The sequence below is a fragment of the Leptopilina boulardi genome, unplaced genomic scaffold (genome assembly GCF_019393585.1).
Source record: "Leptopilina boulardi isolate dan_hultmark-lab unplaced genomic scaffold, ZJU_Lbou_2.1 LbouV2_317, whole genome shotgun sequence".
Classification (NCBI taxonomy): Eukaryota; Metazoa; Arthropoda; class Insecta; order Hymenoptera; family Figitidae; genus Leptopilina; species Leptopilina boulardi.
This window is the reverse complement of record NW_026137882.1, coordinates 632,934-660,685: the sequence shown is the minus strand read 5'-3', so window position 1 is coordinate 660,685 and position 27,752 is coordinate 632,934. Positions and strand designations below refer to the sequence as shown.

Sequence of the window (27,752 nt, the reverse complement as noted above, 5' to 3'; positions counted from 1 at the left end):
ATAATTATGCGTATAATTATACGTATAATTATACGTGTTTTTTTTCAATAGGGAATGAACTCAAATTACAAAAAAACGCTTTATTGTTCCAAATAACTCAATGAAATGATGAACAAAATTTATACAATTTAAGTATTATTTTTCTAATATCTTTGGCACAATTTTGCACTGAAATATCAATAAAATAAAATTTATTTATAAATTGTGTCAAATTCATAATTAATATGGGTGTCCAACCCTAACTGTAGAAAGTGTCCAACCCTAACTAGAAGCATCATTTTCGAATTGTGCTAACCATAATTTCACTTTTTTTCTTCTTAAATTATGTACCCCACAATACATTCAATAAGCTTACCTTGCCGAATTCTTGCTTTTTTTTACACATTTTTTAGGTTTATTCACAAGTCAAACAAAACTTTTTTTGTCTCTTCGATTGCACCGAAGTCACAGGAGACGCTACTTTTGATTCTCCAAAAATGTAATGCCACAAAAAGTTAGGTTACACTACTAGAAGATTCGTCACGTACGCACACAGGTGGCGCTACTGTTCTTATTTAAAAAAAGCCAAGTATCCAACCCTGACAAGTGTCCAACCCTGACACTATTCCCCTACTCAAAAAGCAGTTATATTAATTAAAGAAAATAATTCCTTTTACTAGTAGTTGGATTTACTACTCTTCAAATTTTAAGTTGACAACAATTCCACACAGGAAAAAATAAGTTTTGTTTCAAACCCGAAAAGAAGCTAGTTTCAATATGGGACACAAACTAGACCGAATAGAGTTTCTAACTCGCTCATAGAATAAGTCTTACTTTAAGCCTACTGTAGGGGCTAACAATAAGCTACCTTTCGAAATAGAAAGTAGCCACAAGCCCAAACCTGGGCTTAAATTAAACCACTGCGCGGTATAAAAATTATAGCTAACATAATCTAAACTTTTATGAAACCTGTCAACACCATATTATTGAAATTTTACACAAGTTTTGAAACATCAAACAACATTTTATTGATATAAATCATACTTTACATATAAAACATAAAGAGACCAATTTATTTTTGTATATAGGGGAGACCGGGGTTACTTGGCGCACTTTTTACTCTTTGTTGTGTAACTCACTCATTTTTGCTTTTTTTAAAAAGTTAATGTATAGAAAACTTGTTGTAACATATCAGCTTTAATTTAAAAAAAAAGAAAGTTAAAATATATTTAATACTTATATTTTTATACCACTTTATTTGAAGCTGTGCAAAGCTCGCCAAGCAACCCCGGCACGGGGTTGCGTGGCGCAGCAGTGAAATTAATTAAATTATATGATTTAAAGTTTAAATAATATAAGACTTAACAAAATAAGTATTGTACTGTAATTTTACAATAAAATTATTATAAATATAAAAATTAGAAAATTTCATTTAAATTAAATGAAATTTGATTTAAATAAAATCGTAAAATTACCAAAAAATATTTTTTTTTATAATAACGCTGTGAATATTTAAAAACCATTATTCGGTTAAATTTTATGAATACGATTGTTATTGGTGCTTATTAATGTGCAAATTTCATATAATCAACTTCATTTTATTAATATTTAACAAAATTTACGGATAACCGCGCCACCTAACCCCGAATGTACTTTTGAAATATTTATTAATTTTTTATAAAAACTGTTAATATAAATCAAAAATTTTTTTTTGTTTCTCTTAATAACAAATGTATAGAGCTCAAAACTTAATATTTAAGCTCTTCTAAAATTAATTTTTTAAAGAGATATCACAAAAAAATGAAGAGGTTAAAAATTACTTTGGAGTGCCAAAATGAGTTATTTTAATCTATACTCCACAATAATTAATGAATATTAATGAAATTTTGTACAAACTTACAGTTCATTAAGTACTTCAGGCAGAATAAAGAGAAAAATTAATTAATTAAATTGTAATAAAATTATGTTGTATATATAACATTATTTTCACACTGATAACAATTAAAGCTGAATTTATAGGACACAAACATCAATTCATGATATGAAAATGTTTTATAAACATAGTTTTTAAATTTTTTATACAGGAATGAATCTGTAAGTCTTTTGAATTAATTCTTTTAGTTCCGATTAACTATAGACTCTCGTCACATTTTTGGAAAGGCGTCCATGATACTTTACACTCTTGCACTTTCGTTGTACGTCTAGTTACAACTCAATAGTATCTAGACCTCATGGGCTTGATTGAAGACTTTTAACGTCTCATTTCTAGCGAATAAAATTTTGTATTAAGGCCAAGACCACAAAGGCTTGTTTTGAATCTAATAGAACTAAATATTTGTCATATTAATATCTCGTGTTTCATTAAGACCTCCAGCACGGCTTATTTTTAGACCATTATTTGTGTTTAATAGTTATCGGCTACTTTCTAATCAAAATAAAAAATTAGACTATGCTCGGAGTAAGACTTTTTTTTCCTGTGCACTTGTTTTTACTACCTTAAGAAATAAGTTAATTTTACTACCGACCTGTAGTTGTACTTTAACTACATATTTACGTAAAATCAACTATTACTTATTAACTTCTTAAAAATAGTTACATTAACTACATGAACATGATTAGATTAACTAAAAAAGTAGTTATTTTAACTACTTTCTATAGTCAACTACCCAATGCTAGTTGAATTTCTCGTCAACATTTTTTTCAGTGTACGAGCTGAGAGCAAATTAAATTATTTGGTTATATCGTATAACCAAATTTTGGTTAGGACATAACAAACGATCATTTGGTTTTTCAGATCAAACTATTTTGTTGTGTTAAATAAATTATTTTGTTATCGTACACAAATTTTGTTGGTTCTAACCAAATGTTTGGTTGAGATAACTCTATACGACTTTGTTTCAGCCAAACCAAAATTTGGTTACAAGAACCAAAATTGCGCCCAACCAAACGATTTTGTTGCAAACACAAAATCTTTTTTTTAGTGTAATTTGTTGTATATATATATGTTATTGAAAGTCAAATAATATAAACAAATAATATAAATTAATAAATTGTTATTATTTTTTAAAACACTATTAATTTTTTTAATACATTTTCTTTTCATGTTTGATTTATATTATTTATTTTGAAATCTTCTTAATGCATAATTGAATAAAAAATATACCAGAAATACCATGGTAAATTTTTTAAAAGACCTTAAATAGCACTTTTTGAATCCATTAGACCTACAAGAAGTCTAAATAGAAGATATCTTAAATAGGGTCTAAATTTTGATTTGAGACATTATTTTATTTTCAAAATCTATTCTCAAAATCTTGGACTTTTCTAAATTTTGTTTGGTAGTAATTTTTGACTATTGCATAATTTTCTAAATTTCTAACATACGACTGACATACAATTTTATTTATAAGACAAATAATACGTTTATTTAATTTTCCTCAGTTAGGTTGAAGTAAACAGACGGGAGATTTTTCGATTTGAAAGATTGTCGACTCCAAATGGATTTAAGCCATTTCTCTTTATCTTGAAGTTACTCGACGAAAGCACAGTCTGATACAAACGAAATTGTCCAATCACCCATGTATATGCTTTTTCCCAGGGGAAAATCTATGATTTGCAGACTTCTACAAACACAGTAACCGAGGAACCAGTCGCATTTATAATAGGCGGTTCTGAGGTGGATTCAATTCAGCCAATAGAATTTCACGTGCTACCACGCCTCTACTGTAGTTCGGCCCCTGTAACCTCCCATTGAAAGGCAGATCTAACAGTCATTGGAAGTTCACTCGTGAAGCATTTATTCATATATACAATTCTCGGACGAGACATGCCGCGGTACGGTACCTTTATTCGGGACACATTTTACGCTAGTGCTGGTAGAAAATAAAGTTCTAAAAGTGAAAATTTTTTTTCCAGTGAATTGAAATGAATTTTTCATATAGACTAATTATCAAAGTAACATTTAGTGTTTTAAGGTTACTTTTGTGAATTCAATTTTTTTATTTACCCAAAAGTGAAATTCAGTGAATGTTTGTTTAATTTGTGAATTTTAGTGTTATTGCGAATTACAAACTGTTAAAAAAAACAGTGATCTTAGAAGACCATAACGTAAAGGAATATTAGAATCACAATGAAGGTACCTCATTATTACATGGTCTTATTTTAAAGTTGCAGGATTTTAAAACTTCATTTTTTTAAATTATTGATTATACTGATTATCAGTAAATTCTAAATGAGATGAATTTTATAGAATTTCTTTAAAAAATTAAAGCACAAAAAGTTAGTTACCAGGAAAGCATAACATTTCTCTTTATGGTCCAATACTGTCAACTAATGGGTATAAAAAACTGAATTAGTTCAATATCGACTCAATATCAATAAACCCGCAATAATGTGACAAAAGCAAAGATTTTATAATTTTACAATAATATGCGACATATTGACACATATAATTATTAAATTTCTTACACCAATATATGATTTTTAATTAATTCATATATAATTCCTGACAAAACCCAAGTAGAAATATCCGTAGCTCGCCGTAATTAAACACCGGCATGGTACTGATCCAATACTGGCTGTCGGTATTGACTTTCAGTACTGGCAGTGTACTGACTAATACACCGAATCAGTACTATGTCGGAGGTAAAAAAATATTAAAACCAGTACTGGCAGTACACTGTCATTCACACCGAATCAGTACTATGTCGGTGATAAAAAACATTAAATGAAAAAGTCTTTAAATTATTCCAATAGGTAGAAAACGATGATTTTTTATTTTAAAAAATGTATATTAATTTCTTTCGAATACTTTCCCTCAAAATTTTGGATGTAATTGTAATGTATTATTATATACCTATATAAAATATATTTATGTTTTTTTAGTTATTTTAGTACTCATTGAAATATGTGCATTAAGTTATTTATCATGCATACAATAACAATAAGTTGAGAATTTTTTTCTAATAGTTTTAAAAATAAAGCAAATGTAATTTTTTCACTGTAATTTTTAAATATTATTAATAATTAAATATTAAATTTAAAAAATTTTTTACCATTCATATTTTACAGTCGTCTTTTATTAACTTATTTTTAATTATGTAATTCATCAATCATTTTTGTCTGTTTTAATATTATTTACGGTAAAAATAATTTATTAAAAATATTTAACTGAAATTGATATCCAGTTTTATTTCATTAAATCTTTGTAAAAATTGAAAAAATGTTGTGAGTTTAAAAAATTTAAGAATAAATTCATTTTATTTTCGTGATTAATAGATAATACAAACTTTGAAATCAAAACTTTTGTATTAGGTGAACTACTTCAAGTCAGCACTTCAAGCCAGCGCGGCTGTGCGGTATGCGTATCTGACTTGCGTTCTAAGGGTTTAGGGTTCGATCCCCCATGCGTGCGAGATTTTTCGTTCTTAGTTTTAAGTGTTATAAGTACAATATTTGTTCATGTGTAATATCAATTATTAAATAATTATTAAATTAAGCATAAGTGCAAAGTAAAAAAAATTAAATATTATGAATTTAAAAAAATAAAAAAATTTACAACACAAATTATTTTTTGTAAAATAATTTATTAAAAATAAAATAATTTAATTAATATAAATGATAATTATTATTTTAATTATTTATTGTTAATAATATTTTATATATTCTAAATAACATTAACTATTATTGGCTTCACATTACCTGTTCGTGGTAAAAATGGGAGTAATAAGCTAATAAGGATGAAATTTGCATTGGAAAGCGTGTTTTAGCATTTTGTAAAAAAGTGAGATTTTAAGTCCGGATGAGTACTTTGCCAGTATTATGCCAGTATTATTCTAGTACTACGTTAGTACTGGTGAGCGGGACAAAATCAGTACTGGACAGCGTTACCAGCCAGGGTTGGTCCACTACTGGCCCAGTACGGCAGTCAGTACTATTATACTGACTGGCAGTGTTGGGTCAGTACTATGCCAGTGGCACATTTCTACTTGGGAAGTCTCTGATCAATATTCAATCAGTTTTGGAATAAGTAAATTATTTTGTGGCATTCCGAAGTTTGTTTCCGAGCCAATCAGTTTTTATTCGAATCTCAATTTTTACGTAACTGTTTTAATCCTCTTGAATGCTAAAATTTCATTCCGAATCAATATACGGATCAAAATTTTAATCCTTTTGAAATTTCATTCCGAATAAATGCGCTTCCAAGTCAATATAGGAATGATTTGAAATTAAATTTCAGGATTCAAAAGGATTAAAATTTAGTTTCAAAATAAAACGAATTGATTCGGAAATAAAAATCAGAATTTAAAAGAATTGAAATTCAGATTTAAAATGAAACGGATTGATTCAGGAGAGTTATGTACATAAAAATTTAGATTCAACTAATAACTATATATATATTTATATATGATGTTGGTTTGGAAATAATTTCGGAATATATGTCTCAAAAAAATATACTTTTTGAAACTAATTGAAATTTAGTCAAGGATATGAATAATCATTTTTTCTAATTATTTTAATTTTGAAGCTTCCATTTCACCGTCCGACCAAATTCAACTTTTTTTTAACTCACAAAAAAATCAAACTTTTTCGGAAACTAGGACCAAAAAAATACCCGTGTCTGGCCGTTCTGCTAGATCAAGTCGTTTGCCATTTTGAATTTTGAAAATCTGACATCAGATTAATAATCGCGGCGACCCCGAAAACCCCCAGATACCAAGTTTTATAAAATATTAATAATTTTTAAAAAATATCTTCACTTATGCGAAATAAATTATTTTATAAAATAATAACAATTTGATTTTTTATGGTCTTTTATTTTATCCATTGAAAAGGAAAAGTAAATGATATTCCAAACTAGTCGGGAATAGTAAATTTATGAATTAAAACCAAATAAACGTTCTAACTTTTTTTTCAAAAGCTTATATACATTCACAGAAAAATCATACACAGACCTAAAGTGAAGCGATCATTGAACTCACTATTTTGGAACGCAGGAAAAATGAGCCATGTAAAAATATGATCTACGTCGATTATAGCTCTATTATAGTTATCCATCCGTATAGGCAATGACTCTTACTTTTGGTTACATATATATATACTTATATATATATATATATATACTTTATTATATTTAATATTTAAATACCTAAAAATATCCTCAAAGAGCTAAAAGTAAAAAGATATAGAAATTGTTAAAAATGGATACGATGAAGAAGAATACGAAATAGATTTCACATGAAAAAAAGTAGAACTTTTACCCCCAAAATTGGTTTAAAAATTAACTTAAATTTTATCCTAGTTGACAGCGTTACCGTCTATTTGAATTAGCATTGGTTAAAATTACCCGCAACATTTAGGACAGAACACGCGCTTTTTTGAAAAATTCAAAAATTTTGATTTTCTTCGAATTGGCTGAACCGACGGTTTCTAAAAAAATGTGCGACCATATTCTTGCACAGGAAGACACTAAAAAAATTTTTTTTTACTTTAAAACAATTTAATAATTTAATTTAATTTAATTTAATTTAATTAATTTAATTTAATAATATTAACCGGTAATATTACAATGGGGCGGACATTTTAATATTACTGTAATATTACGTGCTACTTGTGTATACTGAAATGAAAAAGTTAAAAATAGATTTGGATACGATTTTAGTGATTTAAATGGATATGATTATAACATTAAATATAGATGTAGGAAATATATATATATTGGGTAAAATTCGTGTAGCGTGTACTAAGTGAAAAAAAAGTTGATCATAGTTTAATCATAGTTTAGCCCCATATATATATATTTCCTTTAACCACGAAGTATTGTTAGGTTTTTTCAAAAATTGTACCCTATTGAAAAACCCCATATAGGATCCTATATATATAGGATCTGATAAAATTTCGCAGAAAAAAAACTATATAAAATCTTTAAATTTTGTAGGAATTTTTATAGGATCCTTTATAAATTCGTATAGGAAAGTGAACCAGGATTTAATGTAGGAAATCACATAGGAGTTATCATATAAACTTCTATTTGAAAAATTCTGTGAATTCCTATGTGATTTCCTCTAAATTTTCTCTCACATTATCTTATGTCTATTCCCCATGTACATTCCTTATAAATTTCCTATGAAATTTCCTGTATAAAAACACAAAAATTCATAATAACCTTAATTAAAAAATTCTTATGTAAAATCCCATATTGTATCCTAGGTGTAATCTTATTTTGTTTATATATATAGATGAAAAATTCCTTATAAAAATCCCACGTCGAATCTCATATGAAAAGCCGTGTAAACATAACCTTCTAAGTTAGAGTCTCAGCTTTTATATGGGAATTTATAAAGGAAATTATATGGGAAATTATATAAGAAATTATATTGGAAATATTATCTACATCTATTTAGAAATTTCCCATATAATATCCCCTATAATTTCCCATATAAGTTCCTATATATACATAGGAAATTATATGGGAATTTATATAAGAAATGATATGGGAAATTATATGGGTAATCTCAATATAGATGTAGATGATTATAGTTCCACATTTACGCCGCCAGATGGTGATAATATTTTATCTCTTACAGATGTGATCAGTCGTGAATACTATAAAAGCTGCTAAGACTCTAACTCACAAGATGTATTGCAAATCACAAATTTTTTTCTTTGCCGATGAGTTGCAGTAATATTATTTGATTTTTAATTAAATAATTTTTAATTTTTGAAAACTGCCGTCTGCATAAAGTATATATTCATCTGAATATTCCTATATGAAATCCTATATGGTTTTCTTTATACAAATCCATGTGAAATAATATGTTTACACGGATTTTCATATGAGATTCGATATAGGATTTTTCTAAGGAATTTTTTATCTATATATAAACAAAATAAGATTACACCTAGGATACAATATGGGATTTTACATAAGAATTTTTTAATTAAGGTTATTATGAATTTTTGTGTTTTTATACAGGAAATTTCATAGGAAATTTATAAGGAATGTACATGGGGAATAGACATAAGATAATGTGAGAGAAAATTTAGAGGAAATCACATAGGAATTCACAGAATTTTTCAAATAGAAGTTTATATGATAACTCCTATGTGATTTCCTACATTAAATCCTGGTTCACTTTCCTATACGAATTTATAAAGGATCCTATAAAAATTCCTATAAAATTTAAAGATTTTATATAGTTTTTTTTCTAGGAAATTTTATCAGATCCTATATATAGGATCCTATATGTGGTTTTTCAATAGGGTAGGAGAGGGAAGGAATTGAATTTCTTTGAAAAATTTAAACAGTGAATTTTTGAAGACTTATAACTTTTAAACAGAAAGATGAAAGCAAAATTGGAACTATATGTTTTCGAAAGGTTTTTTCCTGCTCTTTCGAATGGTGCTAAATTTTTTTTTAAAAATTCAAATTTTGACCCTTTTTTTGAAAATGAATTTTTTTTTTGACTTTTTTTTAAGTTTGGTCTTTTTTTTATTTATTTATTTTTTTCAAAGCAAAAAATGTGTATTTTCACCACAAAAAATATTAAGATTTTCTTTTTAGGCTTCCGTACCCGAAGGGGGAACCCTATTAATGAGACTAGTGAAGCAAGGCATGTACCCCCCCCCCCTAGCGGCCACACGAATTTATCTAGAGGGCTGAAATTTGGTATACATATGTATTTTGGCGTGTAGATTATGAACTATTTTAGATTAGAGGATATTTCATAAACAATTGCAATGTTAGCCAATTGTTTATTAACAATCTACTAGTTCAAAGTACTTCATACAGCGCTCGTTGGATGCGGAATTATGTCAACTTTCATTTAGTAACGTCAAAATTACGATGACTTTATTTATTTGAAATATTTCAGTTTTTATTAACCTTTATGGGACTGACGAGGTACCCGGGTACCTTTTGCATTTTCAAATTGATTTTGCTTCCTCGTGGAGGAAGCTTTGTAGTCCTTTCGTTTATAAAAATTTTCAAAGTGTCGGAAACAAATTTTTCTCTATATAGAAACATGTTATATGAGATCCTGATCAATTGTACGGATGTATGTGTGTGTGGATCCCTTTTTGTTTAGAACTATGGTCTTTTGACATCTCAAATTTTACAGACGAAGTGTTTGGATATTATTTATAATGTACCTTTTTTATTTAGTTATTAAGAAATAATAAATAAAGTTTTTTCACCCTTAAAAGGCGGACAAGGTATACCGTGGTACCTCTGTATATAAATTTCATGCAGATAAATATAGAAATTTTTATTAAAAAATTATTAAAAATTACATTGAACAATTTTTATTAATTTTTACAGTAATACCTTAAAATAAAACTTTCAATTAAGGAAATATATTTGTTCGTGTCAAGACCATGTACTGACTATTGCTTAAAGTTTTGGTTAGGCGTGAATGACAGGTACAAAACAACTTGTGATTAGTAGTGTAAAGTGAATTGAAAGGTAAACTTATGTTTTTATTATAAAGTAACTACTGTTGATGAATTGAAAAAAAAGTTAATATTTAAATTTTTATTTTATTATTAAGGAAACCGATAACTAAAACACTAAATTCACCATGTGTTAGTAATCGTCAGAGATGACGATAACTAAAAATTTGAAAGTATATGAATAACGGACTTTGTTTATTAAGTGATGTAAAAAACCTTCGTTTCCAATGTAGAAATGAATTTTATATATTATAATTATAAAAGATTTTAGTTATCGTCAACCGAAAATTGAATAAAATAAAAGTTATTTTATATTTTCTTTTATGACGATATAACTAAAGCAGCAGGGTGACGAAAACTAAAGCATGTAGGTTATATGTACACGGAAAGAAATCTTGTTAGAGTATTTAATATTTTAACACTTATATATAATAATACTTTTGGTTGTCCTTAAAAATAAAAACTGGCAACATTGAAGAGAATGGATTAGATAGTTCATCTCATTTTGAAGATATTGTCGTCACCTCATCTCCAGAGAGAAACATTGAAAACGAAGTTGAATTTCAGGATGGAATAATTGAAAAAGTAATAATTCAGGAAGATGTGGATCCAATTTTTTATAATGATCTTGAAAATTGTGAAATGATGATGGTGATGGATGAAATCAATGCGGATGAAATGCCTCCTGTAATTATAATTGACACACACATTCAATCAACCAGCACGACTACAACAACTTCAAGTCAGGATATAAATAACAATCCAGATTTAGAATATCCGGAGAGAGAACAACAAAATTTTGAAAACAATCTGAATATTGTAAGTGATAGAAAAATACTATCTCTATTTAAGAAAGCACTGCCTTGGCCTAGTCCAGATAGAGGATAAAAAAAAGAGAAGAGAAAATGTCAATAAAACAAAAAATATTGACAGTGAAGAGAGAAAAAAAATAAATGAAGACAACAGCCAAAGAAAGACGCGCGAAACTAGCAGAAGAATAAGAAAAAATAGTCAGTTTTTTACATTATATGTTATAAACATAGAAAACCAAAAACTACTATTAAAGTTTTAAAATATTTTAATAATGTTAAATTAAACGTAGACGTTATTAAAGAGTTATTGTATGTACTTTACCTTAAAAGTCGGAAAAATAATTACTTATTTTAAAAAATGTTGAATTTTATTTGAACTGTGTGATCTGACGATTCTTTATTTTTTTTGTTATAATTGTTTTTTAATACGATTTTGTTTTAAAAGTCGTAAAAAATATTTCTTATATTTAAAGATGTTGATTTTTAAATGTGCCTCATTCTTATATTACAATGTCATCATTATAAAAAAATGTGATTCTAATTATCAAAATAAATAAACAAATAATTATTTTCATTTATAACTGACTACTTTTTATTATAATATTTGGGAGAATTACTTTTAAATATATCCATTTAATCAATAATAATTTGTTTTCCTATTTTTATATTATTGCCGATTACTAATGCATTCATGTGACGATCACTAAGGCAATCAGTCTTCATCCCTGACGATTACTAACACATTTGCGTGTTACCAACTTTATTTATAAATAATTATTAACAATAATACTATTTTTTAAAAAAAGAGTTAATTATTCTTTAGACTTTAATTCATTCATAAATATTAATTATTAGTTTAGAAATACCGTTTAACATTGTTTAATACACAATTAAAGTTGTCATTTCGGCTTAAGGTGACGATTACTGGTGCATTTACCTTAATATTTAATATTAAAAGAGATTGGATGATTCGTGGTTTCAAATTAGTATAGTTAAGGATTGAATAGATTAGGATTTTAGTACTAGGATCATTTTTGTTAAAATTTAAGGGATTTGTATTATACAGTAATTTCGGTAAATTTATAATTAAGCAATGACGTGAATACAAAAAATAGAAATGTTTAATCTTTTGAATTAAAAAAAATTTTAATATATTTCTTTCTATATATATGGGCGATTCCACATATAGCAGCGGTATTATGTATTTGTTAATTAAGGGTTGTTTAAACAATGCTATGTGTAAAAATTAATTAAAGTAAGTATTAGTCGTTTACCTTGACTAAAAATATTACACATTTCTCTCAATATGTCATTAATTACGTAATGAAGAACTAAAATCATTAAAATTGTTTATAAAAATTGTTTAAAAAATTGAAAAATTTTTTTTTCAAAAAACGAAATTAAAGGCGTTATGCAGAATTATATCATCTTTAAAATAAGACCAAGAATAAGACCCACTGTGTAGCGTAACGCGCGTGGAGCTTGCACGCAATTTTTAAAAATTCATTTAAACTTCTTTAACTCATCAGGCTCATTCCGGTTCTTTTTGCAAAATCTTCTGTATATTTTCAGGCATGAATAAATCATAAAAAAACAAAATTTAGTCTGGCCTAAATTTAAAAAAAATTATGTTGTTTATAAAAAATTAATTTTTTTTTCGTTAAAAATTAAAAAAAAATTTTTTCTTAAATTTCTTAAAACTTGAAGAAAAAACAAAACTATTATTCTTTGGCAAGATTTTATTCAATTCAATATTTTCAGAGATGTAAGCCATTTAGAAAAGGTCTACTTTCGCAAAACCAAAATTTCAAAAATGCATAACTAAAAAATTTGTCCGATTTTTAAAAAATAAAAAAATGCGTATTTCATGTTTTTCTACAAAGAATAAGAAAAAAATATATTTACCCTAATTTTAAACCTCGACTATAAATCTCACGAGAAATCGGCCATATATATAATTCTAGTAGATAACGCATCTATACACAGGAAAAAAACTAGAATTTTTATGCCAAAATCGGTATAAAATTTAACTGCAACAAATTTTATCCTAGTTGAGGGCGCGACTGTCTATGTGAATTAGCATTGGTTAAAATTACCCACAACAAAAATTAATCAGCATTTTTCTGTGGCTATATAGTCGTTTAAACATTTCATAAGTGTTTTAAATATTACCTATATATTTATTTGTAAGGTGTGTATTCATGCACTTTGTCTTGTTAGAAAGTGTGCTAATACACTGAAAAAATTCTTAGTAGATGTTACTACTTTTTATCTACCTTCGTAATTCAAGAGGCCATCAACTTGTATATTCTGCATTTCTCATAAATGAAACTCAGACAGCACAAGAAATTTCCAAAAGCTAATCTGAAATAATATTTAAATTAATCCCTTTCCAGGCTCAGAAAACAATGATCCTAAAAACGTTTTTAGAAAATGAAACACTGGTGTATAATATTATACTATGTAAGCATTAAAAAAGTTTCAAACAACAATTTTTTTTCGCTAATAAATTTATATAAAGGGATGGAAACTTTTTAATCTTTCAAAAAAAGTTTTTTTACTGGTTCGATTTAGTAACAAGAGGGCGCTGAAGTCTAAATTAAAAAAACTTGCCAATCGTCGGACAAAGCTGCAGCCCGAGGGTCTCATTTGCTCTGGAAATCATATATGAAAATCATTGGAATTCTTTGGGAATCATTTGGGATTCCCTGCGGGATTTTTTTGGAACGAATCCTATACGGAATTTTAAGTGAGAAGCCCTTCGCTGCCATCTTTCTGATGAAACATCGGATTTGAAAAAATTAAGAAGCAGATGAAAGCAGAAGCTTCTAAAAAATATTGTCAAAATAGGAAAATGGCGACGATTTCGCAACAAATTTTCTAAAAAGGGGATTTTTCAGCCTACATTTCAGTTGTAACTAAAAAGAAGCTGGTACTTGGCTTTAGGGGAATGTTTAAAAGATTTAATTATATCTATATGATGGAAGAAAATTATTTAAAAATTGGTTGGAATATTAAACTCGAGTTTCATTCATTTCAATTGCACGTCAACTTTGACTTTTTCTCGCTATTGACTGTTGAATTTGTGTACAAAAATAATTATATAAAAATTATTACAAATTTTATGAATTTAAAAAATATTTTTGATTATAAATAAAAAAATTATAGTTGTAGCTTGTTATTCATTTAATAATAAGCAGTTTCTATGAATGAGCGTTAAACAAAGTGCAAATTGCTCACTTCGCTCGGAGTAGCAAATTTGCACTCATCGGAAAACAGCTCCTTTCGCTACTTGGTGTAAAAATATACTATTATATCATTGACAAAAGAAGTGTTACAATATAATTATTTTATCATTTTTCGAATTAAAAACTTACTCTATTGATGCTCAGATCTACTTGATAAAATGTAAAAGAACATAACAATTAGTATAATTTAATGCCTACAAGAATTTAGCGTTTGATGTACCCTTCACTAGGAAATCACGCCCCTTTATCCCCAAAACCGCAACATAAAAGAGAAACCACCCAATACAACTGGAAGGGTATGACATTCTTAACTAACGGGGCTGGCTTGTATTGCTGAGAGATAATAGAAATCATGAATGGCATACATGTACATATAGGTATGTATGTGTCTTACTAACATGGAGGTATTCTGTTATAATTCTATTATATAACTTGTATGGAAGTCAATTGATGGGGTGTGTTGTGATGTATATATATATATATATATATATATATATATATATATATATAGTAAACCACCGAACAAAACTATATATTTAAATACTCGCACACTTCATATGTAATTTTATCAACATTTTTTAATATAATATTATATGTGAGTCATATTTCTATAATCTTATTATTTTACATACTTCGGAATATTCGTTATATATAAAAATATATGTTCAGTAATTACTTTTTTTTTCTTTACTGAAAAAAATCCTCGAGCCTTTATTGAGCACACAGCAAAAGATTCGAAATCTCTAAAAATCAAAAAGAACATTTCAAAAAACTGATAAATGAAAAGACCTATTGCATGTCTATAGCTAGCACTCAACTTTAATTCGAACTCTTCGACCGTGGTATATATAACATAATAAGCGCCCATCAGATTCAATTTCCACATGGGATGATATATTTATTATTCATCTTACTAATAAGATGAATAATAAATATATCATTGAATGGTTTTTCATTTAAATAGATAGGGGAAGGTGGGGTAATGGGAGCGCGTGGATAACGGGAGCTTTTTAATTTCAAGTACATGGAGACTTTGAATTTCGCGGAAATAATCTGGAAAACTTGGACAGTCTTCCTGTATGTCATACCAAGACAAATGGTCACATTTCTGAAAAATTTGTAGAAACTACAAGGAAAAATCAAGTTTTCGAATTTTTCTTCTTAAATGGAAAATATTTCTGGAGATCAAAATCTACATGAATATACATGAATAAAAATAGAGGTAATAATTAAATTTTTTTATGTTTTTCTTCTTTTTTCAAATTGTGGCCTGTGAAAATTCTTTGGGGTAATGGAAGAAATTGTATCAGCCAGCAGAGTTTCGTTACCTCGATATGGCTTTTCTTATTTTTTTTGAAAATTGAACAAGATTCATCTATAAAATTTGATATTGTTGCATATTTATAATTGATAAGAATCCATATTTGTGTTTTATTATCTTTAATGTGTTATTATTGAATATTTTAATACTAAAGAAGCTGTAGGTCATTTTTATGTCTTAAATATTTTGTAAAATGTTCATCTGTCAAGAATTATTGACAAAATAAAAAAATATTGAAAGAAATTAGAAATTTTATCGTTTTATTGGAATTTTAAGTAAGAGCTCCCAATACCCTACAGGTGGGATAATAGGAGAAAATGCATTTTTTTAGAAAATTTTTTTTTTGCAAATTTCCTCTCTTTCACTTAGTTTCTAATTAATTATAGTTAAAGATAAATAACAAAAGGAGTAAAATATGACCAAAACCATATTTTATCATAAGAATAAGTCGGTTTTTTTAGTCATTTTCCTTAAGCGGTTCCAATTCCCCCACCTTCCCCTATGACTTAACTGCGGAGAAAATGAATTTTATGGGTTTTATTGCCTAAAAAAATATTTCTCGAAAATTCAACATTTAGCCCCGGTCTCACATATACAAACACACGGAACATTTTTTAAAAATGTGATTTTTGGATTCCAGAGGTCGAAAAACATGAAGATACATAAAAAAATCGAGTTCGAAAAATTTCGGTATTACACTGTTAAAAATGTTTGTAGTTTTAATATACATAAAGTACTTAAATTTAAGAAACTGGTATATTAGAGTGTAATTCATATACAAAGTATATTAAATTTTGTCACTGAAAAAAATTCAAATAAAAAAATTGCATTTTACTCAATTTATACATGTTCTTGTGTACAAAATAAGGTTTTTATTAATAAAGCAAAGTAATTTCTTTCATGTAAATACAAGTTTAAATCAATTTACATTGTAAAAATGCATATATAATTTGACATTTATAGTACTTAACCTAAATGTCACATATAAGTATTAAAATTCTTGTATTTAGAATGTTTTTTTTGAAAAATTTTCCTCTTATAAAACATTATTTGGACATAAACAACACAATAGTTAAAGAATTACGCACTGTTGTTTCAATTTCAAATAAATTTTCAATATCAAGGAAATAATGACCGTTTGGTGAAATAGGCATCTACAGCCGCCATGTTGTCACTTTAAATTTAATATACATGTATCTTAGATTTCAATACCTGTAGTGCATATACGCTTCATACGCATGTATATTAAATCTAATACAGATTTTTCTAACAGTGTATATTAAGACATAAACAAAAATTAATTAAAGTTAGAAGAAGTTAGCAATCTTTCGAATCAAGTTTTTCATTAAAGCATCTTAAATTTCATGTATCGACAGTACAAAACTGCCCTAATACAGAAATCTGCTTCTTTCTGAAAATATATTTTTTTGAAATTAATTAATAATTTCTAGAATGTCGAAGAACTCAGAAAAAACGTGAGCATGATGAGATTTCTGTATTAGGGCAGTTGTACTGTCGATATATTTGAAATTTAAGATGCTTTAATGAAAAACTTGATTCGAAAGATTGCTATAACTTCTTCTAACTTTAATTAATGTTATTGCCGAATGATGAATTCATTCCCTTTAATTAAAAAAAATTATTACTTCTATTTTTATTCATGTATCCAAATCTACACTTATTTAAATATTAATAAAATCACAAAACATGATTAAATAATAAAATTTAACTATTTACTTTGATCTCCAGAAATATTTTCCATTTAAGAAGAAAAACTCGAAAACCTGATTTTTCTTTGTTGTTTCTACAAAGCTGCGTCAGAAATATGACCGTTTGTCTTCATATGACATAAATGAAGATTGTTGAAGTTTTCTGAGTTATCTCCGCGAAATTTAAAGTCTCTAAGTACTGGAAATTTAAAAGCTCCCATTACCCCATCTTCCCCTGCCACTATGAATTATAGTGAATAGTCACTGGTTAAATCAGTAAATCTTGAAATGCAGTAAATGCAGTAAACCAAAATTCAAATGTTACATTTTTTCAGACTTGTTTAAATTTTTTTTATGGTTCATGATAAAGAATAAAATATCTAAAATTTGAATTTCAGTTAAGAAAAAATAACAATTATTTTTATAATTTTATAAATTAATAAAAATAAAATAATTTAATAAAAAATGAAAGAAAAATAAACAAAAAATGAAATAAATATAAACCATTATCTATATGAGGAAGCATAATGTTCGTGAAATGAACATAGACTTCTTCTATAGAAAAACCCCCACTCTTGTTCATCTCATGAAAAGGTTAATAGATGCAAATAATTCAATAAGAAATACATTTTAAGACAACTTTTCATCCATTCTACCTTACTATGTACATTATTTAGATCGAAATTAAAAATCAGTGAAAATTATAAATAATATAAATTAATAAATGAGGCCAGGTGGTAAAATAAACGTAAACATTATTGATAGTAACTACATATTTACAATTATATTTAAAATATTTTAAGAGAAATCCTCATAATTCTATAAGACATAACAAGTACCTAACAAAAATTAAGTTAGTATTAGAGCTGTGTAAGTTTTTAAAATTCGAACCGCTCCATAAGAATTAACATGGACTCGAATCGAATATTCGATCCGAGCCCATACAAAATTCGAACTTTTGCACAGCTCTAGTTAGTATACATTATTGTTACTTTGTATCAAAATTTTATATAATTTTTCAGTTGAACGTAAACCATAACAATATTTTTACATTCAAATGAAATCATTATTAATCATATATAGTATTTCTTATTTATATTTATCCACTTTAAACAGTTACAAATAATAGTACAATTTTTTTAACTTTATTTTTCTAATATCGAAAAAAAATTAAAAATTAAAGTACGTTTATAAAGTAGTTAGTAGTACATTAAATAGAAGCTTTTTGTGTTGAAGGACATTATGTACTTATACAAGTGATGGTCTCGAGTACCCGTATTCGAAGCGACGTGTTAAATTATACGGTATGTCGTGATACATCGATGTTTGATTCAAAAGGAAGGGCCATGTCTTTGTGATGATTCGTGCCCCTAAAGGTACTCATAGATTATAACAGAGGGAATATTTCCTATGTTGTCCACGCCGAAATTCACAGCGAAGAGAGTGATTGCTTTTGCTATGGTTGTGTATAATGTCATTCGCCGCGGGTTGTCTTCTCGCTTGACCAGCTGCTAGTAGATCGTTTATGTTAGACGATTAGCTACAGAAAAGGTGTAAACTCAAAATTTGAGGTTTATTAACTTAAGAACTGTTTAGATTTAATATCCATAAAGATGATATTAGTGTTCAACAAATAAACTCATTTTTTATATCTATTTATTAATAGAATCAGACCTTTTTTTAACATTGCTCATAACGATTAAATTTTTCATTGTTGTTTTGAACAACAAGGCGGAACACACAAATTCTTACAATAAAAATCTAGGTTTTAATTATTAAATAAATAATGTTTACTATGTTCTATACTCTCAGTAAAAGAAAGAAAATCTTAATTTTGACCAATTTAGAATTTGTATTTTTTAAAGAAATAAATTTTTTTGTTTTGCCTTTCATTTCATAAAATTATTGTAGAAGAAACTGTTATTTTTATTGTAAAAGTAAGTATAATATATTTTCTTTCTTCGTGTATTAAGAAACTTTCTATTTAGTACTCTAAAGTAAAATAATAAACTGAATAAAAATATTATTCAATAACTTTTATTAAGTTTGGAGAAATTAATGAATTTTCGAAATTTTTAGAAATAACCTTTTCACTTTTTTAAAGTTTGACAATTTTGCTTCCTCGTGGAGGAAGCTTTGTAGTCCTTTCGTTTATAAAACTTTTCAAAGTGGCGGAAACAAATTTTTTTCTTTATAGAAACATGTTATATGAGATCCTGATCAATTGTCCGGATGTATGTATGTGTGTGTGTGGATCCCTTTTTTGTTTAGAAGATAACTTTAACAGGTTTTAATGGATTTAGATAAAATTTGGTAGGCTCATTTATCATATTAATATCTCAAATCTGACCAAAGGATTTTGAAAAATAACCCAAAAAAAAAATTTTATCGTCTTTTTTCCAAAAATTTTTTTTTAATCGAAAAAATTTTTAAATAGAAAAATTTAAGGTCATATATAATAAAATCGTATTCCTTACGTCAAGACGAATCGATCGATATTTATAAAGTATACATTTGAGGTAAACTTAAAGAATTAATGAAAGTTTAAAAATCAAAAATTCACATTTTGGCAATAAAATTTTGCTTTCTCCACGAGGAAGCAAATTTTTTTGCTGATCGCAAAATGTTCTTGTAATGAACATCTGAATTTACAACTTGTTTTTCTTGTCGCCAGTGACAAAAAAATAAAAACATTTAAGTAACTTTGTAGGGCAAATATTAAACTATTGTTTAAAACAAGAACCGAATTGAAAACTATAAAAAATTTTACATATTTAAAAGAATTGCGCGTTCCATATTTACCCCTGATGTTCCATAATTACCCCTGTCGATTGTACTCTTAACAAAATAAAACCATGTGAAAAGTTGCAGATTAATACTAATTCTAAATTATAGAGAATTTAACGGAATTTCATATTAAGATCTTGTAATTCCTTCTTATAAGAGACTTAGAGCACGAGTCAAAAGTTAGTTTCAAAGTCCTTACAGAAGTCCATTGTCCGCCTTTATATCCAAATGCCGTATCTTTTTCCAATCTGTATATTATATATGTACAACGAGTTTATACTATATGTATAAAGAAGCTACACGAAAATCTATGTATACCTGCCTGACCATAAAGTTCACATATAAGTGCATATAAACGGGAATGATTTGTCTGACCTGGAGGAGTCACGCGGTATTAAGGTTTTACCGCATACTGAGATGGTGATTTAAATGGATTTCGAGTGTCCTGTTATTGTGGTGAATCGATGCCTTCACTCAACTATGAAAAAGAAAAAAAAAGAACTAAAAGAGTAGAGGGGGCACTCATTTTTTAACTTTATAGATGAAAAGATGGATCTCTGGTAAAGACTTCTGAGAATGCGTCAAAAGGCTCGTGCCTTTTGGGTCCTTGACTGTCGCACTCTTTTTACACGGATATTTCCCCTATTTTCAATTTGTATGTGTCTCTCTCTCTTTCTCTCTTGTCACTCGAAAACTTATTTCAACAATACAGAGGCGCGACTATTATTTTCGTGTCTCACAGCGGTTGCCGTTTGCATGCTTTTCTCCCTCTCACTTTTTCACCAGTAAAGATATAAAGAGAAAACTTATTTAAACTTAAAAGGGGACTGAACCTAAAATATAAGAGGGGGCGCCTCGATAACTGTTGCGGTTTCATTCATATATATCTAAAGTCACACGAACTATAGCTATACAAGCAGAGTATCATGCTAATTTAAGATTCCATCCTCAAGAGATTTTTATTTAATTGGTTTACGCACAGAATTTATGTTGATAATCAAAAATATAACTTAGAAACAAAAATAGATAAAAGAATATCACAAATTAATGAAATAATAATTAACTTAAAAATGTCCTTGATCACAGTTAATCATAACCATTTAAATCAATAAAATCTTATCCAAACCTCTATTTAATTTTTCTATTTCAGTATTTATCTATACTATTTTAATTAACACAAATTTCAATCCATATTACATTCATAAATGTCAACTATTAACCCTACACCTATACTGTATTTTTTATCTATACTAATAACTGGAATTGTTTTATAACTTATGCACTTCCTTTATCTTTTTTAAATGAACTAATCGTCTATTTCTAATTAACCAATTCAGTTGCAGGGTATTCCAATTGGCTCGTTGTGTATAAAACTTTCAGAAGCGACAGAAATTTAAAAAGATTTTCCTCTTTTAATTTTGATTTTTAAAGTATAAAAAATAATTTTCGATGTTTTACATTTGTTTATACAAACTGATTTTACTGGAACGTCGCGTCATTCGTAAAAAGCGAAAGATATTGAAAATTAGCAACATTCAAACTCTCTTTACAAACTTTGATAATCAAGGATTAAATAATAGGAACGCCTTTTTTGCATGCATGCCACTTTCACTGAAGTGGTTAAAAAAATGTAGAAAAACTTAGAACAATAGAGGTGAATGGGGCGTGACTAATTAATAGTCCGACGAAATCGTGCATCCGATTAAAGTTCCTTTTATAGGCACACTGTAAATTTGTATAAAATAAACATCACCCACAATGTATATAAGTTTGTAGCGTCATTTATATTATGCAAATGAGATATACTAAAAGGTGTTTTTGACTCTCAATTAGTTAACCCATTCTTTTAAAATTTGAAACGCCATATTGGATCCGCTATTTTGGATTTTTTAACACTAACAACCCAGTGGGAAATTGCCAAGACTGAATATTGGCTAAATATTGGACCAGTTATTTTTACCAATATTGGACCAAGTCTGTGAGTGTAGAGACCAATGCTAAGGCTCGAATTTCAATATTGGGCCAATATTGAAATTCGAACCTTGGCATTGGTCTCTATACTCCCTGACTTGGACCAATATTGGCTAAAATAATGGACCAAGATTGGCAAAAGTGCTCCCAATATTGTACCAATATTCAGCCTATCGTGCTTTTCCCACTGGGAATAGATTTATAATAAACGATTCCGAAAACCACCAAGCAATAAGTTTCAACATTTTAACATTTTGGACCCACTTTTAAGAATTTACTTCTCACATCGAAGGGATTAATAACACAACCCAGGATTTTTTCCTAACTTCAAAAAGCATATCAAATTTTTGATGGTGTACGAATTTTTTTTAAACGTTAATGGATCTACGTAAAACTTAGTATCTAGGATAATTTGGAGTCACTGATGATTACGAATCTGAAGTCAGATTTAAATTTCAAATAAAAAAATCGCTACCAAGTTAAAGTATGAACTTTTTGTGTTCATCTTATGAACACTTTGCTTTCTCATGGAAATTTTTTGTGATCAATTTATATTAACTTATTTAGTTTTAAAAAGGTGTTATAAGTTGTATTTTTTGGAGGGTTTGCAGATATAGGTTTTCAATATCAATAATAACTTCGTAATATTTTATAATAAAAGGTTCAATAATAGGTCAATTGATTCGTTTTTAAATATTCTTTAAGTTGTTCATAATAATTTTAAAGTTATATAAGTATTTTTTAATAAACAATGCAAAAATGGCAGGTTTTTCAAAAATTTTCAATTTCAAAATGTTAATAACTCTGGACAAAATAACAGTAGGATATTCGCTAATAGGTCAAAAGATGCGTCTTGAAAACCTCTACAAAATTAGAGATAATATATATTGCTGTCAATACACTTTTTTAAAGTTATTAGCAAAAACGTTTTTTTCTAATTTTCAAAAATTCAATAATTTTGAATAGAATAACAGAGTGCAATGTCTTTATTTGTCCGCCAGTGAGACCTACAATTAAAAAAAATGCTATAGTATTTGAGATATTTAGGAAAATGTAGTGTATATACACACACACACGGAACGACATTTTTTAAATATGTGATTTTTGGGTTCCTGAGGTCGAAAAACATAAAGATATCTATACATCAAAAAATCGACTTCGAAAAATTTCGGTATTACAATGCTTTCTCCATGAGAAAGCAATTAAGCTAAAAGTGAATTCGAAATATTGATATTCTGGTAAATGAAAATTCTAACAAATAAATTTTAGAACCTTATCAAACTTCTCCAAAAATGGGCCTAAAAAGGATAAATTTTTTTTATTTCAATTGTCAACAGTATGAAGTATGAGTGTGTATTGTAAAGAGTGGGGACTATTGCACAGTCCTTTAAAACTAATGCATAAGCAGGTGTGGTCAGATTAATTAGTCGCTACTCAAAGTGATAGCACGCCGGTTAGTAAATTGTCTTCCAAAAAGACTCAGTGAAGCTTTGGAAGGATTGATTATCTCCAAGTTTTTGTACTTTGCTTGTTAAATAAATAAAGTAGAGTTTGTTCTCAGTTGAGTAACCAACTCACAAAAATAATATTATTAGTTGTTTCTTACGGCGACAACACAATATTTACAAAAAAAACTATTAAAGCGAAAACGTTACCTCATATTTTTCCCCTAGTTAATTTTGGTCAACATAAATAGATTTTTTTGTGATGAATTATCATCCCATAGGATTACAAATTAGTTAAATTTGGATAAAATTTCTTTTTATCTTGATGACTTCACACGAAATCCCTCACATATGTATAAGTAAATGTAAAGTTTCAAAAAATTCTTCGATCTGTCGCTAATTGTTTGAAAGAATATAAAGCTTTTTTTCATTGAAAACTAGCTTCCTATATTGGAGTTTCTAAAGCAGTAGGCAACTGTTTTTCTCTCCTTCCGAAAAGGACTTGTATGGCTTTAGAATTAAAAAGGCTAACAACAGGGGGTCCTTGGGAACCACGCCTTAGGTGTTTATATATCAGGGAGAACTGACATGTACGACGTGATTCTTTCGATGTGTAACACCAAAGGTCTGCACATTGAAACTGATACTTTTTTCTTGAATAGTTTCTTACAAATAACTGCTCAACTTTTGTGCCTATGGTAATAACAATATTCGCAAACTCATGATACCTTACAAAATATTCAATGTCGATCTGCGATCATGAAAAGCTTCGTGTTCGTTTAATTCTAATGAAAAATAATAATTTTATAAAATTTAAAATAAAATATATTTATGGACATATTGCAGGGTTTCGTAGTCTGCTAAGGTAATGTTTACTACCATGGTAACGATTGCTATGGAAACGGTTGCCATGGTAACTGTTGCTATAGTAGGAGTGGAAATTTTTAAAATTTGTTTTAAACTTTCAGACAAAGGGACCTGCAGAGGAACCTTAAGTAATGTTTCTGCACAGGATCCTGTGTAGGATCCCTGTTCCAATATCCTGCGCAAGATCCTGTCAGGATCCTGTACAGGAATTTTTAGCTGGGTCTATTTTGATACCTGAAATCAGTAATATTTTATTACTTTCTTTTTACAGTGTGGATTAAAAATATTTAAAATAATACTTAACAACTATGATTGACCCCCCCTACTCTTTCCCCATGTATGACAAATAAAAACATTTTCTCGAAACCCTTCCTGCCCAAAATATATTACGTAATTTATGGACCGCCCCTCTGCAATATTCAGAAAATATTTCAAAGAAAATTTTGAATTTTGAAATCAATCGGTATTTTCTAATATGTTCAACGTCCATAGGATTATAAAAAAATAAAAACTACTGCGCAGCTATATATATGCCATAGATACTGACCCAGTGGGAAATTGACAAGACTGAATATTGGCTAAATATTGTACTAGTTATTTTTACCAATATTGGACCAAGTCTGGGAGTGTAGAGACCAATGCTAAGGCTCGAATTTCAATAATGGCCCAATATTCAACCAATATTTATTATATATAATAACATTATTATTTCCCTTCGGATCAAGGGTTATATATAAAATCATCCGCAATAAACGGAGAAAAAGAAAAAAATATTTTCTAACGTCCTGCTGGGCATTAACACTGCCATCAGGCGGATAGTTGGAAAATTAACGTAGCGTGAAATTCAAACTGCATGAAGGAAAAACTGTAAGTATAAAGAATTAAAATTAAAAAAATTATTTGTGACCATTGTAACATTAATTAAGTTTTGTTTAATGCAATAGTATGCATTCTTAAGTAAATATATTTTCAAGAAAATGTTTATACTTACAGTTTTTCCTTCATGCAGTTTAAATTTCACGCTACGTTAATTTTCCAACTATCCGACAGATGGCAGTGTTTTTCTCTCTCATAAACAACATCAATCGGTTAGGGTATAAGTATCCGTGATATGTACAGAATCTTCACAATATCTCTTTTATTAACCTGATAATTGTTAATGGACCAAGATTAGCAAAAGTGCTCCCAATATTGGACCAATATTCAGCCAATCGTGCTTTTCCCACTGGGTGAGTGAGATCGACCAGTGCACATCATTTAAGTTGAAAATTTCTAAAATATTCCAATGAATATGAAACATGCTATTTTTCCATGTAGTTAACTTCAAGTTAATGACACTACACTGTAAAAAAATTAGGAAGTTAACGTTACTGGGAATTAGGAGTTAAAATTTTCGAGTTAAAAATCAACTCAAAAAGGGAGTTAATAATTAAATTAACTCCTTACAGCCAACTCCCTAGGCATAAAATTAAATCGTAAAGCATTAACTTTTATAGCATCCCTCAGGGAGTTTAATTCCGTTTAATTAACAACAATATCTAACTGTAACTTCATCAGAATGTTGATTTTTAATAATTTTAACATGTTTTTAACTGCCATATGAATGATAACAAAATCCAGGGATAAAATTCGAGAAGATATTTTATAAATAAGGTATAGAGTAATGTCATAATTATTTACACATTAATAATCTACAACTGTTCAACATTACTAATGCAGTATGAATTTTCCGCTAAACAATTAAAAAATAATATTTTTTCACAATATGAACTGTCATTTTCACTATGGGACATGTCAGAAGAATGAGAATTTAGCACTTTGATGTGTATTTTTTGCAAGAAATATTTTTTTTCATCGGCTTCTTTTTAGTGCCACAATAGAAACCATTAAGATTTACAATTTTCATTAAAAATAAAATTATTTTTTTCAAAATTAATATACAAAGTAAGCCTGACTGGTCAAAATTCCCTCGTTTGTAGAATAACCCATATATATATACATATATATTTAGTAGATACGTTTTGTTTTAGACTGAGGTTGAAGATAGTAATCATGATGGTTCGTGCGAGAGTGCTGTACAGAATCCATCGCCTAGAACCGTCAGTGGAGTTGGAACAGAAATTTCTTCAGGAATAATGGAGTGTGGTGGATGTGGAGAACGAGTGCGAGAGCGAACAGTATTATGCGTTGGCGGACGAACATGGCACTCAAGGTGCTTAAGATGCTCAGCCTGTGCTAGACCTTTACACGACCAACATTCCTGCTACCTTCGTGGCATGCGCCTTTATTGTAGACATGATTACACTTTGTAAGTATTGTTTACAATTTCTAAAATTCTAAAATTTCTATATACAGAAATTATTAAATAAATAACTTATAATCTGTATAAAATAGTATGAAATGATCAACGATAAAAAAATTGTCGTGTAAATGACTAGTGACAATATGGGAATAGTTTTTTCGTTCACACACGGAGACCCTTACAGCACGAGATATCCTAGGATATTCCAAAAACATCCCTTGGATATCCTCAGGATACTTTAAAGATATCCAAAGTAGCGACGGTTAGGGTATCCTAGGGATATCTAAGGATGTCCCTAGGACGCCCAGGGATATCCTAATCATTTCCCCGGATATTATTAGGATATCCCTGGAATAATTAGGGATGTCCTTAGGACGTCCTAAGGATATCCACAGTATGTCTATATTATCTTATGGGTTAGAATATCCTTGAGTCGTTCTAAAAATGTCCCTAAGGTATCCATAAAACGACCCTAACATACAAATTAATTAAATAAAAATGGAAAACATATTTTTTGGATGTTTTTATAATGTATTTCCAAGATATCTAAAATGATTTACCTTGTCTACAAGAATTCTTTTTTCTACTTTTTCTTTAAAAAATCTCTTGAAACCAACTCAAGCGCTAACTATGAAACACTTGCTCAACTGTACATATTTTATGTTATTAGGCACAATCTAGCCCACTGCTCCATGTGGGCAAACAGCCGAGTTGTTCCTCCTGTCCCTAGTCTTCGCTGCACAGTGGCCAGAATCTTTAATTTACTGTTCAAAAAAGTCACTGAACAAGATCATGCCAGAATAGTATATTGTGCATCTAGGGAGGAAAATGGTTTGCAGTTCGAGGCGTAGCGAGCACACGA

The 27,752-nt window shown here is 28.3% G+C and overlaps 1 protein-coding gene across 2 annotated transcripts in view; it reads left to right on the top strand.

The window, feature by feature from the left end:
- Window positions 1-3,764: 3,764 nt before the first annotated feature.
- The window catches only part of LOC127284040 (LIM/homeobox protein Awh-like), a 59,422-nt gene continuing 35,434 nt past the window's right edge, over window positions 3,765-27,752 (top strand). For both annotated transcript variants that reach the window (XR_007843428.1, XM_051309321.1), the window contains exons 1-2: window positions 3,765-4,114; window positions 26,619-26,896. Coding sequence is in view for 1 of the 2 variants with exons in the window: in XM_051309321.1 (XP_051165278.1) it covers window positions 4,109-4,114; window positions 26,619-26,896 (284 nt within the window). In the remaining variant the exon portion in view is untranslated. The remainder of the gene's footprint in view (window positions 4,115-26,618; window positions 26,897-27,752) is intronic.